A 17,814-nucleotide genomic window follows, 5' to 3' on the forward strand; every position below is an offset into this window, starting at 1 on the left:
CCCAAAGAAGCAAGCGTTGCAGACCTTTGTGAAGTTCAAGTACCGCACGACCCACACATCATAGTTGGGCCGGCGAAGAGTCCCTTCCAGGATTCCGGATTCTATTGGCGATCTCCCTCGACGCCATACAGTTCGGTACCAATACCTCACTTTGAAAAGGAGGGGATGTCACGTGACACATCAAACCCTATGTGTCCGTGGACTAGCTACAACATGATCAGGGTTCAGTCAGTCCAATTAGTCTAGATTTAGAAGTGATCCGGCACTTTTGTGAGTCTATTCGTAGGGCGTGCATGCCCAGTCACTTAGTGTAGATGCATATCCTTTGGTTGCACACAGCATGATCATCAGTATTCCCATCAGAATCCATTAGAATCAGTTAGGGGAATTTTTTAGTGCATTTAGCCTATTTTTCCTATTTTTGACATTTTTCACTTATTATTTTTAAGTGACTTCCCAACAAAAGTAGGTAGGGCAATTTTGCTAAGTTTGTATATAAGCAAACCAAAGTTAGCACTAAATGGCAGAAGAGGCAGTAGGAGCTCCACGCTCAACAGACAACTTCTCAGCAGAACCCCCCCCCCGGGCAAGAGACTTAGCGTCTTCAACCAAGGACAGCCTTGCGTTTTCTCCATTGCAGATCAGCCCCAGCGTTTTGCATGGCAGATCAACCCGGCAACAGTTAGACACAGCAGATCAGCCAAGCGTTTTTTGCATTTGCAGAATCCTGACAGCGACAGAAGGACCAAAATTCAGCCCTAGCGTTTTTGGTTGCAGATCAGCCCCGGCGTTTTGCACCTTTACCGCGACGCAAAGTCAAGTACCATTAGCGTTTTCAGTTTCCAGCAGCTAGACATCGTAGATCAAGTCCCGAACCTCGTGGATCTCACCTTCCCGCAGCAATTCCTCGTCGCACGGTCAATTTCCGCAAGGTTTACAGTTTCAGCCCGGAAAACGCAGATTTCAACATCTGCGTTTTCAACGCGTCGTTGTCGCATCGTCGTCATCGACATCGTCACCGACATAGAGTCAAAATTCAGCAGATCGAAGATTAGCAGATTTCAGCCCATAGCGTTTTTGGACAGTAGTAGAAAGATTGCAGATTTCAGCCCTTAGGTCCACTTCGTCATCCCCGTCATCGTCGTCAACATAGCCTGGACTTGCATCAGTCTCCTGCATACCGTTTGTACCAGATTGTGTAATCATAAGTGGACCACTCTCGCCGACGAGAGTTGGGCCTTCGGAGGAGGGTTTTAGAACGTCTCTGGTGTCGTATCTTCTCTCTCTATCTCTCAATCTCATACACTTGCACGCACAGTGTCCATTCACTTTGTTTGTGATCATAGCGTTCTCTCATTAAGAACGGAAGGCTCTACCTTCCATAAGAACAAAAGGAACCTTGAGCACAGTTTGGAGCACTCATCTTGAGCAAAGCGCAAACATTCATTCCGTTGCACCTAACACAGTGACTCTTAAGTACCGACGCACTAGACACGACACATCTAGCACTTGTACAAAGACGACATCACATCAGTGCACATGACATCACAGGACATCACAGGACATCACATGACAAATCAATCACAAAAAAATTCATTCCAAATCTCAGACCATGACTGCCAGCAACGTATTTAGCAACATCATCTAGATCCATCTCGGACCTCATTGATGTCGGATTAAGTAATAATTATTGCGATCACGTCTATAGAGATTTTTAAGACCAAAATGTTGGACTCATTTTGCCTTTCAGTTCGTGCTCTCAAACAAGTCACATGAGAGAGTACAAATCATTCATGTTCAATTTGGGGAATTCCATTTCATGAAGTCATACAACAGAATACTGTCAGCACAGTAGTATCCCCTAAACCCAAAGGGATATGAGTGACACTATTCAATCCAGGTAACCTATGACAAAGGAACCGAGTGACTCTCCTCTTGTGCAATCCCTCTGCACCGGATTCAACCCTACTGATTTGCGGGAGCTCTTGGAGTAGATGCAGCTAAACTGAATGCTTCAAGGTAAAGTTCCAAAATGTGAGGAGTATCTGCTAGGTCCTCCTCCTCCATCCACTTCGCATCCAATGCCAAATAGTTCTTGAATTTAACTAAGAATGGCCGAATCACTTTACCTTTCACTTTTCTTTCCTTGTGTGCCAAAATCTGTTCAGAAACGAGTATCTCCTCGCTCTCTTCCACTTCGGGTTGCTCAGCAGGCTCCCCATCAACTATCACCTCACCTTTAAAAGGTTTCAAGAGACTCACATAGAATCATTGTGAATCTTTCAAGTATCTAGCAGCTTGAGTCGAAAGGAGACGTCATTCATCTTTTCTTTAATCTGGAAAGGGCCATAATACCTCATGCTAAGCTTTGGAAAAAGCCGCTCCTTTCCCTTTCGTTTCCTTAGGCGTGCCTTTTCAAAACGTAAGAGCACCCACCCAATTGTCTTCCTTTAATTTCAAGTGATGTTGATGTCAATCCTGTTGCCTTCTTGTGTCGTACTTGAGACTTCTCTAGAGCCTCACGGACCTTGGCAAAAAGTCCCTTGTGTACTGGTCGGCTTCAAAAATCTTGTCCTAGGTGCTGAGAAAGAAAGGAACCTTCTGAGCATCTTAAATTATCTCAAATGGCTCTTTCCCCGTCGAAGAGTGGACCGTGTTATTGAAGGTAAATTCCACCAAAGGCAATTTTTTTTCCCATTTACTCTTTTGATCAGAGATGTAAGGCTTCAATAAATCCAAAACAATTGAATTTGTGATCTCAGATTGCCCATCTGTCTATGGGTGGAAAGATGACGAGAACTGCAACTGTGTGCGAATGTTTTCCCAAATAGCCCTCCAAAACAAACTCGTGAATCGGGGATCTCTGTCGGAGACTATTGTCTCAGGCATGCCATGTAATCGAAATATCTGTTTGCAATGAACAATCTCGCTAAATGGTCCGGCTTGACTGTTTTCTTCACTGGAATAAAGTGAGCTTGCTTCTTAAATCTAACAATGACAGTCCAAATGCCATCGTGTCCACTGTGTGTCTTCGGGAGATCAAAGATGAAATCCATTGCAATACTTTCCGAGGGCGGATGGGAATGGGTAAAGGCTGTAGTAATCCCTGTGCCTTATGCCTGTCAAACTTGACCTTTTGGCATACTAAACAAGTGCGAACAAAGTCATCCACATCCTTCTTGAGTCTCCGCCAAAGAAAATAACGCTCCAACCCCTTCAAGGTGGTGTTGACGCCGCGATGACCCGTAAATGGTGGACAGTGGCACTCTGTCAAGACCTTTTCCCTCAAAGGCTGTGCAACACACAATATTGTTTTCTTCATCAAGCAGCCATCCCGTATGGAATATCATGGAATTGTCTCCCCATTATGTATAAGAATAAAAACATCGGTAATGTCCGGATTTGTGGCGTATTCTCGAAGCTTCTGTGATGGAAATAGCCAAGACGAGGGGCTTCCGAGACAATGCATCTGCCACCAAATTTTTCTGTCCCTGAACATGGACAATCTGGAAGTGAAATTGTGAAAATATGCTAGCCCACTTCATCTGCTTTTCCAAAAGCTGCTTTTGTGACAAGAAGTAGCGCAGACTCTGATGATCTATAAAGGCTGTGAAATCGGCTCCGAGTAGATAATGTCGCCACTGTGTAAGAGCATGGATCATTGCCAATAGCTCTTTCTCATAAATCTGGGCTACCAATTCTGGCCTTGAAAACATAAATCACATAGCCTTCTCGCATCAAGACCGCTCCTAGACTACGACCACAAGCGTCACAATAAACTTCGAATGGCTTTTGCAAGTCGGGCAAAGCCAACACTGGTCCAGTAGTCAATTTTTCCTTAAGTGTGTGAAAAGCAGTCACCTCTGTCGGTCCCTACGAGAAAGGGACTCCTTTCTGAGTCAAAAATTGCAAAGCAAAGCTATCTCTGCAAACTTTCGAATGAACCGCCGGTAGTAAGAGCACACAAGTCCAAAAAGCTTCAAACTTCATGAACATTCTTCAAGTCATGCCAATCGCGGATAGTCTCAATTTTGGCCGGTCCATTTGTAATCTTGCTGTTGAGATGATGTGTCCCAAGAAATGTATCTCCGGTAAGAAAAACTCGCTCTTTTTGGCATTAATAACCAATCTATGATCGTGCAATGCTTGAAAGACCTGTAGCAGATGGTGTCGGTGCTCTGCTTCATTCTTGGAGAAAACTATAATGTGATCAAAGAAAGTGCCCACAAAAGATCGATGCTCTCGGAAAATCCTATCTATCCATCATTCGGTTGAAAATTGTTGGAGCATTTGTAAGTCCAAAAGGCATCACCAAAAATTCGTATAAACCAAAGCTTGTCTGAAAGGCGGAGCGATTCTGATCTGATGTTATTCGCTTTTCAAATCAATCCTGCTGAAACAAGAGGATCCCTGAAGTCTGTCAAGAATATCATCGATCCTTGGAATCGGGAATCTGTTCTTGATGGTGATTTTATTGAGAGCTCTATAGTCAATGCACATTCTCCAAGGTTCGTTTTTCTTTAGTACTAGTAAAACCGGAGAACAGTAAGGTGGAGTATTAGGCTAGATGAGACCCTTTTCAAGGTGGTCTTTCGCTTAGTTCATGATTTCTTCATTCTAGGCTCGGCTAACACGGTAAGGTGGCCATGTCGGTGGTGTGGTTCAAGGGATCAGATCAATAGTGTGGTCCTCTAAATGGACGTAACTCGCCTGGTAGGCCTTCTGAGAAACAGTCAGCATGTGTGTGCAAAAATTCTTGTCGTTCTGTGTCCAATTCAAACATGTTTGTTCGTTGTTCATCATTCAATTCTATCAAATAGATCGAGTAAACAAAAAGACTGGATTTCATTAATTTTCAAATGGCCGAAGCCTATACAATAGGGACGGACTCGCCCTTTAAATTTACATAAAGTACAATTTTCCTGCCCTTCTCATTGGTCAAAGTCGCTTTCTTGGCATGATAGTCGACTAGGGCGTTGGTTCTTATGGTACCAAGGGATTCCTAGGAGGACGTCACACCCTTCCAAAGGCATGATGTAAAAGTCCTCGTGCCCTTACACCACTCTACTGCTTCACAGGTCTAGGGCATGCATGTACGGCTAGTGTGCCTCCGGGTTGGCCACCCTTTGCATATGCATTTAGACTACACTGTGCGGCCGCCCACTTTTGGGCCGACCGTCCACCTTGTGCGGGCGCCCACATATATATTCTCATATTTCATTTATTTCTTGTTGGGTCGTGGGGGATTTTTCCAGGCCTTGCCCCACCTCCCCTTGGGCACCTATTTATGGGGCCACGGGGGTACCCACTTCCATCATCTGATCATTGTGTATTGGGTCTTCTGCTCATGGTAGTCATGGGGGGGTTGATTGCCCCCTCTTCACCATATCTTGGGTTTGTGGTCTCTCTCTCTCTCTCTCTCTCTCTCTCTCTCTCTCTCTCTCTCTCACACACACACACACACACACACACCCACACACACACACCCACACACACACACCCGCTTCCGCGCACGTGCACTCACATGGTATCAGCAGCTTCAAGAGTGCTTCATGGTCGGGCGCTTCATCATCCGCATTAGGTTCTCTCCCAAGGAGATCAGATCAGCCAGCGTTTTTGGAAAGCATCAGCGTTTTCTGCAGATCTGCCAGCGTTTTTGCAAAAGCCAGGCACGCAATGGATCTTGGCGCTTTTCTGTTGCGGAGGACCCCCCTCCACCCGCGTTTTTTCAGATCAGGTCAGGGTTTTTTGCCTCTGGCTGCCAGCGCTACCCTTATTGGGACTTTTCGTCGCCAGAAAACCCCTTTGCTCCATCTGCATTTTCAGCCAGATCTGCGTTTTTGGACAGCCAGGCAGTGTTTGCTGCAGAGAGGGGGAGCGTTGGGCTTTCTACCCCCGATCTTACCTTTGGACACACCGGCTTGGCATCTGGTGCCTTGCCAGCCCGTATCCTCTCCATTTCCCTGTGTTTTCTCTGTTTTCAGCCCTCCAATGGCTGCACACAGAGATAAACCCTCCCTACACCCTCTGCACTGTTCCGGACCCTGCCGGGAGCGTATGAGCACACTGAAAACCACTGGACAGCAGCGTTTTCATCCCCTCGTAGTTGCGTTTTTGGGTGGACAGCAACCATATGGCTTGCGTTTTCGTAGAAGATGAAGTTACCTCTTGCCAGGATACCATCCGATGGTGGTCCGTGCGGCCTCTCAGTGACTGCTGCAGTACACGGTATCTTCGACATCGGCTTGATCATCTATGGGCGTACGATCCTTGGGAGATCTATTTATTCCAGCCATCATTCGGCGGTTGCGCACTCGAGAGGGGGTGGTGACTTGTGGTTTGCCATGGACACACCTATACACAGTTCACACGAGATATGGCCATGCTCATGTCATATGGGATTCTGACATTCCTAGAGAAGACACCACCATCTTGGGTGGACAGACACTTACCACTTGACCTCGACACGTTAGATCACTTGCTTACATAGGAGCATCTACATGGACTTAGGGAGAGGATCTTGGATCTCTTCTTGGATAGGTTCATTGCTTGGATCTACAGACTAGAGTGGGTCTTCAGTGCTTTGGACTCTCTTGGAGAGTTTACCCGCGAGATGCGGGAGATCAAGCATCTCGCGACTCCACCCGGAGTCACCCGGAGTTCGGCTTGGGTGGTACTGCAGTTGCTCTTCTACACTCTTGATCATTTGGATTGCTACGTCCAGAGTTGCTTACACTCACCCTCGGTAACCTTACAGCAGACTTATCCCCCGACTTGGGCAGTAGGCCACTCTCAGCTCATTCACATTGAGAGCCACACCGAGTTGCAGTTTGGTGGCGTTGTTGGAGTGGATTATGTTTTGCTTGACACCATAGGATTGGAGGCAAGAGATACATGCAAGACGGCGCAGACAGATTGGTCTAGCCTTTCCTCTTCTCAGAGGTTATTCACAGCGCAGATTGTTGAGTCTGGCTTCCCTACTTCTACAAGACGATTGCGGTGCAGACAGCTTGGTCTGACCACAGCTCTTCTCAGAGGCCCTTCACAGTGCAGACTGCTGAGTCTGGCTTTCTTCTCATCTTGGCGTGACAGGATACCATCCGGTGGTGGTCCATGCAGTTTCTCGGTGACCGCTGTAGCTTACGGTAGCTTCTACATTGTAGACTGTTTAGTGTGTCTTTCCTTGATTCAGAGGACGTTTACGACGCAGATTGCTACATCCGGCCTTCTTGTAGTTTTACATAGCTTAGCCACTTGGCCACACCGGGTTGCAGGTTCAAGCATTGACAAGTTTTTGGTCATTCTCATGACGGATGTTGGGCTTCCCTATTTTCTCCAGACGATTTGACTACAGACACCACATATCCTATTGGGCAAAACACTTGAAGGTCTATTGGCACTCCATTGATGACAAGAGTTGTTTTCTACACTCTGTTCGGGACCTTCTCGCAGTATCTTCACACTGCATTAGCGGGGTACAATAGTTTGCTACACTGCTTGTGACGGCATCACATCATGGATTTCTTGGCGGTTGGGACACGCGAGACTGTTGCAAACGTCGCATCAGACATCTTCATCATTTGCCTCACATCTTCAACTTCATATGGTTTGTTCAGCATCAGGTTCTGAGAGGGGGTGTTAGATTTACACCACTCTGCTGCTTCACATGTCTAGGGCATGCATGTACGGCTAGTGTGCCTCCGGGCTGGCCACCCTTTGTATATGCATTTAGATTGCACCGTCTGACCGCCTACTTCTAGGCTGACCACCCACCTTGTCCGGGTGCCCACTTATATATTCTCATAATTCAATTATTTCTTGTTGGGTCTTTGGGGATTTTTCCAGGGTTTGCCCTACCTCCCCTTGGGCACCTATTTATGGGGCCAGGGGGGTACACACTTCCATCATCTGATCATTGTGTATTGGGTCTTCTGCTCATGGTAGTCATGGGGGGTTGATCGCCCCCTCTTCACCATATCTTGCGTTTGTGGTCTCTCTCTCTCTCTCTCTCTCTCTCTCTCTCTCTCTCTCTCTCTCTCTCTCTCTCTTTTCGCTTCCGCACGCACGCGCACACTAAATACCCCTGACAATGCAAACTAAGTTTGCCGATGACAGGTGTAATGGCTACATCCCGTCCGGTCGCCGCTAGAATTGCCTCCCCCGGTGACCCCATCCTGTTGGGCGTAATCTCGAGTCGAGCTGCCAATATAGGTGAAATGAAGTTGGCCTTGGCTCCTCCATCAAAGGAAATGAGGGCTTCCTGATCTTTTACTTTGCCCCATCCGTGACAAAGTTCCGTACTTTCATCCATTTGACTTGGGTCGATTCCCATGCAATCCGGTACCAGTCCTGCTTTCATCTTGCCTATTCTGCCACGTTCTTCCGCTACTCTAGAACTCTCAGGTCTTTCTTTAGTTTGTCCTCGTTGTGCCTTTTTGGGGCACTTTACGGAGATGTGTCCTTGTTCCCCGCAACCAAAACACTTCCCCTCTTTGAGATTGTTGGTTCTCTGTTCCGCAGTCAAACGGGGTCGTGCATCCTTCTTTTTCTGGGAGTTTTCTTTCTATTGTCGTTTGTCGAGGTCTGTCTGGTCCTTTGAGTCAGAACTTCATCAGTAGGGTAGGTAAAGCTACCCAAATGTATCGAGAATCTCCGCTTAGCATGCCCCATCAGTTGTTATATGGACTCAGACTTTGCTCAAGGTAGTAATCTTGGATCTCTGTAGGGCGTCCGCAGCAAACCGCTCAATTTGTTCTTTGAAAGTGACTTTCTCAAACGAAGAGGTCGGTAGAAAAGAATCCCAAAACCTTTCACAATGTGTCCAAAGTGTCACCCTTGGTTATCGGAAGATGGTTCCAAGCGGTTCTCACATCTCGTTTGTACTCCTGGGTCAACCAAGAAGAAATAAAGAGCTGTTTGAACTTCAACCGCTTGGTCGGGGCTTCTTTCCTCAGAAGAAGAGTGGACCACCATGTTCCTGCATTTCCCTTCAAAAACGATGCTGCCCTCCTAACCTTGGAGTGCTTTGAGTAATGTCCTCCGGAGAAGGCTATATCAAACTGTTGAATGAAAGCCAAAGCCTTTGGAGCATCTCGGAATCTAGAAAAGGATTCAAATTTTAATGACTGTCCACCCTCTTTAAATTCCTTTGTCTTTTCGTTCCTATCTTCGAGGAAATCGTACTGGTTGGCTCGGTAAAAGTGTTTCTTTGCATAAAACATGTGATCGTCAAAGTCCAAGCTTTCAGAGGATAACTACTCCGTAGAACTGTTAGAAACTGGTCGGAATTTGATCTTCTCTGCCTTTTTCTTGTTCTTTCCAAAATTTTGTTTCTTGCTTCGCTTCTTGCCCTTTCTGTCCTCCTCGCTCGAGTAGGAAGAGGAAGAGCTAGAAGAACTGTCGAATAAGAGGAAGAAGAACTGGGTAGTCCTTCGAAACGCACACGCTTCTTTTCTTTTCATGCAGTTGCAAAAGAAGATTGACGGCCCAAGTAACTGGGGTAGTCAATCCCCTTGTTGCACTTCTTCAATTGCTTCTTCAATGGTTTCTTCGATGTCTTCTTGTGTCTAGAAGCTGATTGATTCGGGTCTCGACAACATCATGAAGTTCTTCTTCAGTGAACATCCTCGGAGTAGGAGGTTTCTTGATTGCCGGTTTGATTGGTGTCTCAATGGCTTTCTACCATTGGGTATGCACTTCATCCATCAAGTGCTGGGTCAAAAATTTTGCATACTGGGGATCCTTGGCAAACTGAAGCATCTGCTTTGTGCACTCGTCAACCCGTTGTTGACGTTGCATCTCTATGAGTTCATACTGCGACGGCCGAGGTGGCCCGAACTCATTCTCCGCTGAATCGCTTGAATTTCCCGTACTGCCTCCCCCCTCAGGGGTGACAAATGGAGTTCTCTGATTCTCTTCGGAATCCATAGGTGCCGCGAGAAGAAGGATCGGTTCTCGGTAGCAGAGAAATCCGCCGTGCTCTGATACCACTGTAACAAACCTGGACACCCCAAGTCTAGGTTCTGTCGTGACGCAAGAGAGATTCACTTAAAAACACTTGACAAAATATTGAGTAGATACGGCCCGGTGTAGTTCCATGCCAAGAGAGATTGGCCCCAAAGAGTGGTTCCCCTTTCGATATTTCTTTTTGTATTAATTTTTGAGCACAATACAACTCCTGCGGGTCCTCAGCTCTCAGACTCTGCGTCCAAATGTCGTGAGTAGTGAGGCCCTTGGGCCCTTTTTATTCTTAGAAAGGGATGCTAAAAGCAGAGTCCCTTCTCCAAAAGCAACTGGCTCAAAATCTGCCAGTAAAAGCAGCCAGCGCAAAAAGCGGAATTCCGTGGAGTAGGCCATGTCAACATGTCAGCGCAAAAAGCGGAAAATCTGTACGCTGTGCCACGTCAGCATGTCAGCACGATTTCCGGGATCCATACGACCTGCCAGCCATGTCAGCGTCCGTACAGTCTGCATGCCATGTCAACAGTCTGTCCGTACACTCAGCTTGGCACGTCAGCAGTCTGTCCGTGTGTGTGTGTCTCCGGGCAGAACTGCCACGTCATCAATTTGTGACAAGTCCTCCCTCTTTGACTTTGGGAGCAGGCGCTGGAGCATGACCTTCAGTGACCTGCTACAGAACCTTGTGTACAATCCTGTGCTTGCAACTCTGCAGAAACATAGCCATGACAAATATGTCGTACTCGCAAGGCCCGCATCCTTTTCGCATCATCACCATGCGTTCTCTCACCTCTCAGGTAATAACCACCCTCTCCTGCTGCCAAGGCATGATTTTTTCTGGGTAAATTTTCAATGCCTCCCGCGTGGCTCTTTCTTGAACCCTCAAGACATCCATCTCTCCATGATATATGTCCATTTATCTATGTGAAGGCATATTTGTTCTGATTGAAATATTAGTTACAATCCAGGTTTCTTGTTTTAAACGTTAAACCTTTGTTCTCGGTAATGTTCCAGGGGTGCCTTTATCTGCAGTTGGGGTCCTAGCTTATGGTACAGTGGTTGTGCTAGGAGTTCTTGGCGGATTGAGATATTCATACAAGGTGGCAGGTGTCGATGTGGTTCGATGGCTGCTGTTGGGAAGTACAAGTGTCATGGCTACTGCGAGTGGGTATTTCATGTACATATTATCAACGAAGCTGGAAGGAGCTTCCTGCTCCTACTGCGTGGCGTCAGCTTTACTATCAGTCAGCTTGGTTCTTCTTACTTTACGGGTGCGGAGTCCTTTATCCGGCAAGCTTGGAACATGGATAACAAATGTATGTTGAAGGTAGAGGACTGCATGATCTGGGTAGGGTGTCTAACAAAGATGTGCTGTAATTACATATCATGAATCGTGCTATCATTTGTTGCTGTGAGCTGCAGAGATTCAATTTTCAAGAAATGAAGCAAGTGGCTGGAGTGCAAGTAGCTGTAACAGCAGCAGTCATTCTGGCACTGTCATCTGCATATGCAGACATAACTCCTGCAGCTACAGGGTATGAATGCCTTCTTTGATTAAGAACAAACTTGTAAGCAGGGTTTATGTGTGTGGCTCTATATTTTAGTTGTGTTTTGTTACTCTTGGTAAGTAGTATCCAAAGTGCTCCCTTAGCAGGTCATGCAATGGACTAGAAGCTAAAAGACGTAGTTTGTTATTTTGTCAAACCCAAGCACTAGGGTGAACTATGAATGTTATCACGTGTGAGCAAAAATTATTTTTGTGCGTTGTTATGTGAAAATGAAGCTAATGTTATGTGGAGTCTATAACTGGTCTTGTCTACCAAGTTCTAGCTGATAAAAGTTCCCTTTAGAAGCACAAAAGTCTTGTGTTTGATCTTGTATGAGTTGTGAACTTTAATCTGTGGATGTGATTTACACACCATGCTTTTGACAGACAGTGAGAATTTGATTATCATTTTAATTGTGATGGGATGTGGATGCTCAAATGTAGAAGATGTGAAGGATGATGCCCCAGGAAATTTGGAGATCTTCAAACATTGTACAGCAATCTGTTCATCTGATATGCATTACTCCAAGGGCATGTACCTCAAGGGTTATATTCTGGTTCACACATGTGTGCAGGGTCTGTTGTTGCTGCTCTTGCTCGAAATGAGCAAGGCAGGGAGCTTGAGTTGCTCTAAGGTTTCTACTGCTCTTTTAAGAATTATTACAGGTTTTTTTGATGGTTCAGACATGTGTTTTCAGTTTGGCTGCTTTCAATATTATCTATATTGCCTTTGAAGACTCTCCCTGACAGCACGTTTTGACTCCAGAAAGGGGGCTTTGAAAGACCTTTCTGAAGCTCAAAGATTTATCATGGGCAGTTTCATTGTACTCCAAGCATTTGACCAAGTGACTTGCAGTGTCAATTTATTACATGCAGCATGGTGCGTGGTCATGGCTTTTGAAAGTTCTTCATTTCTCTCGATCACAATCAGGTGTTCTACTTGTCATAGGCTACTTATTGATGCCATTGGATGCTTAAAAAATCGCTCGATCAACTGACCATAGCTTGTTCAAAATATTTATACAAAGAGGGTTATCCTGGGATTCCAACTTACTAATGTAAGCTTGAAAAGTCCAAGGGCTTTTGCTGGGCTCAATCAGTCCTTGTTTGAGAAGAATATGGATTTCTTCATGACATATTTTAGTGTCCTCTGGAGATGTAGGTGGCTGAGTTGTGTTAGTGGGATTTGCATTTGCGACTGCTAGTGATAAGGCATTATTGTACCAAAATCGTACTGGCCTTCCAAAGTTATATCCCATAATCTCTGGAAGAGATGGAGTGGAAGTGCCAGGGAAGTTCTTTGCCTATGAATTATTACATTGCAATTCTAAGAGCGTCCTTGAGAAATGCTTCATCAAAGAAGACACATTCTGGAAGATAAACGAAAATCTTTTTTTTTGTAATTTGAGTGGTTTGAGATGTTATGTCCATCCCAAGAATGAGCTAATATTCTATACATTTTAGCAAGAAAAGAGAAATTTTATTGATCCCCTACAGTTTTCTATTGGAAGCAATTGCTACTTACATATTGTGATTGAGTGGGGCCACCTTTTCTAGGGTAATTTGAAAAATTATAGATTCCTGTGTTAAATGTTTTGCATCTCAAGTGTGCATGCTTAGTTTGACTCTGTTTGTTTATTTTGTCATTGGTATTTTTTTTTGAAATTTATTTGACATGAGAATTGGGCCGGGCAATTCAATTGAGGGGTATACAAGGACCCCTATTGTAATAATCATCTAGTTCACTGCCGAGAGTGGGTTCGGAGAATCTCTCTCTCTCTCTCTCTCTCTCTCTCTCTCTCTCTCTCTCTCTCTCTCTCTCTCTCTCTCTCTCTCTCTCTCTACGCTGCTTCGTCTAATTTGACATGGCAGAGGCGTGCGAAGAGATGCGAGTGTGGAGCAGGGCTCAGAGGCATCATTTTTCCTCTCTGTCCCGAGCACACGAAGCACTCGGGAGGAGCAATACAGAGTTGTGGGGTTTATTGTGCTCGGGAGGAGCAATACAGAGTTGTGGGGTTTAACATGGCAAGGGTTTCACTCTTTGCCAGCGTTTTTTAACACAATTTTTTATTTGACCTTTTAAAACTCCTACAACGTTTTAAATAGCGCTACACTTTCAACATTTTTATCATAGAGGCATGTGCCAATGCAGCGCAGGAGCTGATGTGGAATGCAAAGCTGAATGAAAAGGGTCAGCTTGCTGTGGAGGACAAGGGAGATACACCTAGTCGAGGGGGGGGGGGGCGGAGAGAGAGAGAGAGAGAGAGAGAGAGAGAGAGAGAGAGAGAGAGAGAGAGAGAGAGAGAGAGATTTGATTTGATTTGATTTGGTATTAATGTCCGCGGGGGGCCAGAAATGACCCATGGGACCTCAAAGTGATACATAGTCTCCCCTCACGGGGGTGTATGGTGTGGTGTGTGTGATTCTCTTTTTGTGTTCCTATGAGTGTCTTTTGATGCTCAAGTATGCGGGTGAGGTATGCGCCGAGAGCTGTAGGGGAGGGGTTTGTCTTGGATAATAGGTCCGCAAAGGTAGAGCAACCCCTTAGAAGTGGTTGAAAGTTAGCCTGGATGTGAGCATATTCTGGGCATTCCAATGTCACATGTGCTTCATCTTCGGGAGCTTGCATTGTACATGATGTGCATATCCGTTTAGAAGCATCAATTTTCAGCCAGCCCTCTGTTTCTATTTTGAGCATATGTGACCTTGTGCGCATCAAAGAGATGGCTCTTCGTGCCATGTGGGGCATGGGTGTTCGTATGTGGGCTTGAGCTTCCATTGGGTTTGTGCTATAGCCTTCCCAATACTTTGTGTTGACATGCTTGCAATAGTATTCAAATTTCGAGCGGTGTTGCGTTGTCTTCCACTTGGTGTGGAGGCTATTTAGTAATGCAATTTCAAAATTCAGCATGTGGTCTCCCTCCTTGCCCTCCTTAATAAGCATGTCCACATATGCCTCTACATTCCATTTAGCGAACCATTTCTTAATGTCCTGTATGAGGCTCGATGACAGAAATTTGTTTTTTTTTGTCTTTTGCGGCGCACATCCCGTTTCCCATGCAATGCGGGGGATTCGGGTAGTAGGCATCGCTTTGACCTTCATGATATACGTGTACATTTTTTGCAATGCTTTCATTTCTAGTGGTCTCTTGCCTGTCTCCAGGAGTAGCACGGAGTATGGTGTCGTCTTTTTGACCCCAATGTGTCGACAGAGAAATTTTTTCTGAATCTTTTCAATTTCATTCCATGTGTGGGCTGAAATGCTTGCTCCCCATATTTCCACTCCGTAGAGGATGGCTTGCACTACGCATGTCTCAAAAATGGTCGCTTTTATCTCCCATCTTTTTATGCTCCTTTGTGTGCACATGTTTTCAAATTGATAGTACTTGGCATGGCCGATGTCAATTCTATTATGTGCGCATTGTCCCCAAGCATAGTTGCACGGGATGTCAATCCCCAAGTACTTGAAACTGTCGACTTTCTCAATTTGTTTCCCTTGATACATGAGGGGGGCGTGGATATCCATCTTACGAGTCTTTACAATCATGAACTTTGTTTTGTCTACATTGATTGATAGACCCACATTTTCACAAAAAGCATGTAACGCATCGACCAATTTCTGTAGAGCTGTAATGTCATGGGCGAAAAGAGCCACATCGTCTGCATAGATGAGCATGAGAAGTGTAAACATCCCGATGGCTGGTTCATCCCCTTCTAGTTGAGGGAGGAAGCTTTCTATTTGATCAATGCACAATCCAAAAAGAGTAGGGGAGAGAGGGCATCCTTGTTTGACCCCCATGTTGCTTGAGAAAGCTTTGGACAGCCCTTCGTGCGTTTTTAGTTGACATATGACTGTCATAGAGACGTGCTACCGCACTCCTGAGATGCATCGGTACTTTTATGCATTCCATCCTTTTCCATATACCCATTCTCGGGACCGTGTCAAAGGCTTTGGTGAAATCTACAAAGCAACAGTATAATGTTTTTCCCTTTAGCCGACTCTCTTCCATTAATACCCTGAGTGATCAATGGTGCTATGTTTTGGTCGAAAACCTGCTTGTTCTTTTGCTCGTTTTCCATTTGTCTCTGCCCATGTGCTTATGCTTTGTTCTAAGATGCTTCCCAAAAGCTTTGCCATGCAAGATCCGACCATAATGGTACGGTAGTTGGTAGGCTGATTCACATCCCCTTTTTTGTAAAGTGCTTTGATCCAGTTCTTTTGCCAATCCTCGGGTAGCCCTTGAACAATGGCTTGGTTTAGCATTCTATGTATCCACTCTTGGCTCTCATACCTGACCATTTGAGCATTTCTGAGTTCAAGTGTAGTATGTCCGGAGCTTTCCCATTTGCAAGTTTCTGTATGCCTTTTTTAACCGTTTCGGGATCAAAGTGGTCTTGGGCATGGAGATCGGTTTGCATGTGTGGCATTTCTTCCGCATTATTATGCACATATAGTTGTTCCACATACATGTACATGTCATCTGAGCTTATGTCCCCCATAATGTCATGTCTCCGTCCTTTTATTTTCAGCCATTCTTTTTTGGGATTTTTCTAGAGAGAGAGAGAGAGAGAGAGAGAGAGAGAGAGAGAGAGAGAGAGAGAGAGAGAGAGAGAGAGAGAGAGAGAGAGAGAGAGAGACCTGCCCGTGGGGCGGTAAGCTTTGGCTTTCACCCGAAATGCTTTACTTTAGACACACACAGAGAGTACTTTACAAAGGTAACCTGTGACGGCAATTAGCACTTAAGCGCACACACGGCTCTGAAGCTAGAATGCTCCGAGCAGACGCTGACAACCTGTAGGCCCCAAAATTGGCGCCCCTTTCGGTATTTCTTTAATCTTTAAGAGGGTAATTACAAAAAAGAGTCCTGGGAATTCTTTGCGTGTATCCAGCTAGATACCACTTGTTCTGCAAAATTTTGGCAGTTATGCCCGAAACCAATTCCCCTACTAGAATTCACTTCCACTGGCATAAACCCTCTAATTTCTGCCCAAAAACAGTAAATTCAGCTTGCTGTATTTACTGGTTTTTGCCATGTTTTCAGCCCTAAACAATCCCCGAACTGTCCTCTATCAGTGGGGCACTGTTCCCAATGGTTCTGGCGTCCATATGGCTGAAAAACAGTCAAAATTCAGCGCATAACCAGAGAGGCTCTTGCCTTAGCAAAAACGCATGTAACCACACAGCTGTACATGAGTCAAATGAAGACCCCTCTTGTGGGGCATCACATTATTGCACGTAGGGAAGAGAGAGAGCAGTGCGAGGTGTGCAGGGACATGACTTCAGTAGCAGTTAGCTACTCCTGTTCTTGCTTTGAGAGGCTCTTGCCTCAGCAAAAACGCATGTAACCACACAACTGTACATGAGTCAAATGAAGAGTCCTCTTGTGGGGCATCACATTACTGCATGTAGGGAAGAGAGAGAGCAGTGTGAGGTGTGCAGGACATGACTTCTTGCACCACACTGTACATGAGAGGGAAAGCTTGCAGTCAATAGCTCTTAACCTGTGGCAAGAGCTTGCAAATGAAGCCTCCCAGTTAGAAATCGAGCGCTACTCCCGGTTGCATGAGGAAAGTGCACTACAGTGTGCCACTTGGCACATTTATAAGCAATTTCCCGCTTAAAAATCTCTCGACTAGTTACCCAGTTGACTTTGCAGCAGAGTTCTAAAATGTTCCCCTTGTCATACTGGAGGTAATGACGCAAACAGATTTCATGGCCCAAAGTAGCAGTTCCTAATTTTTAGGAGATGCTTCCATTGGGCCCTCATTGGCCTTCTGACCATCTATCCCCATTGGAACCGCATCCAAAAATGCAATGTGGCCCAATTGTCGGGTATATTCCTTTGGTGACCCCACCTTGGCTTTATGCCTTTATTGAGTTCACTTCCTAGTATCCACTGAGCCTAGACATCCTCTTACTATACGAATTCCAGTGCCGACCAACTTCCCGTCTGCGGGTGAAAATACCATTCACATTGGCCATACAATGTCCAACCCTTTGCAACTTCGAAAAGAGGGTCTTAAAAATAAAACAAAAATCATTGGAAAGAAACCAACAACTAAAAGGTTAGCAATTGACATGTCCTCGTGACATACCTCCCTCTTGAAATCGCAAACGTCCTCGATTGCATACCATAAATACACGCCACTGATGATCTTGTGTTGTTAGCACTCTTTTATCATCGCATGTATCTGCAAGGAAGGTCGTAACACATAGATACAAATGACTTAATGAGACCTTCATACTTTTGTCATTTCCATCTATTACACTGAATTCATATGCACATTTGATGTGCTAGCCCTATCATTAC

The 17,814-nt window shown here is 45.4% G+C and overlaps 1 protein-coding gene across 3 annotated transcripts in view; it reads left to right on the plus strand.

The window, feature by feature from the left end:
• Positions 1 to 17,814, plus strand: part of LTO1 (NAD(P)H dehydrogenase (quinone)s) — a 91,820-nt gene that overhangs the window by 24,271 nt on the left and 49,735 nt on the right. The window contains exons 3-4 of one of the 3 annotated variants that reach the window (XM_086493176.1): positions 10,972 to 11,284; positions 11,380 to 11,492. In XM_086493176.1, the coding sequence (XP_086349302.1) occupies positions 10,972 to 11,284; positions 11,380 to 11,492 (426 nt within the window). The remainder of the gene's footprint in view (positions 1 to 10,971; positions 11,285 to 11,379; positions 11,493 to 17,814) is intronic. The other 2 variants (XM_086493178.1, XM_086493177.1) reach the window with 2 other exon arrangements.

Source organism: Adiantum capillus-veneris, chromosome 21 (assembly GCF_014529385.1).
Source record: "Adiantum capillus-veneris isolate H3 chromosome 21, ASM1452938v2, whole genome shotgun sequence".
Lineage (NCBI taxonomy): Eukaryota > Viridiplantae > Streptophyta > Polypodiopsida > Polypodiales > Pteridaceae > Adiantum > Adiantum capillus-veneris.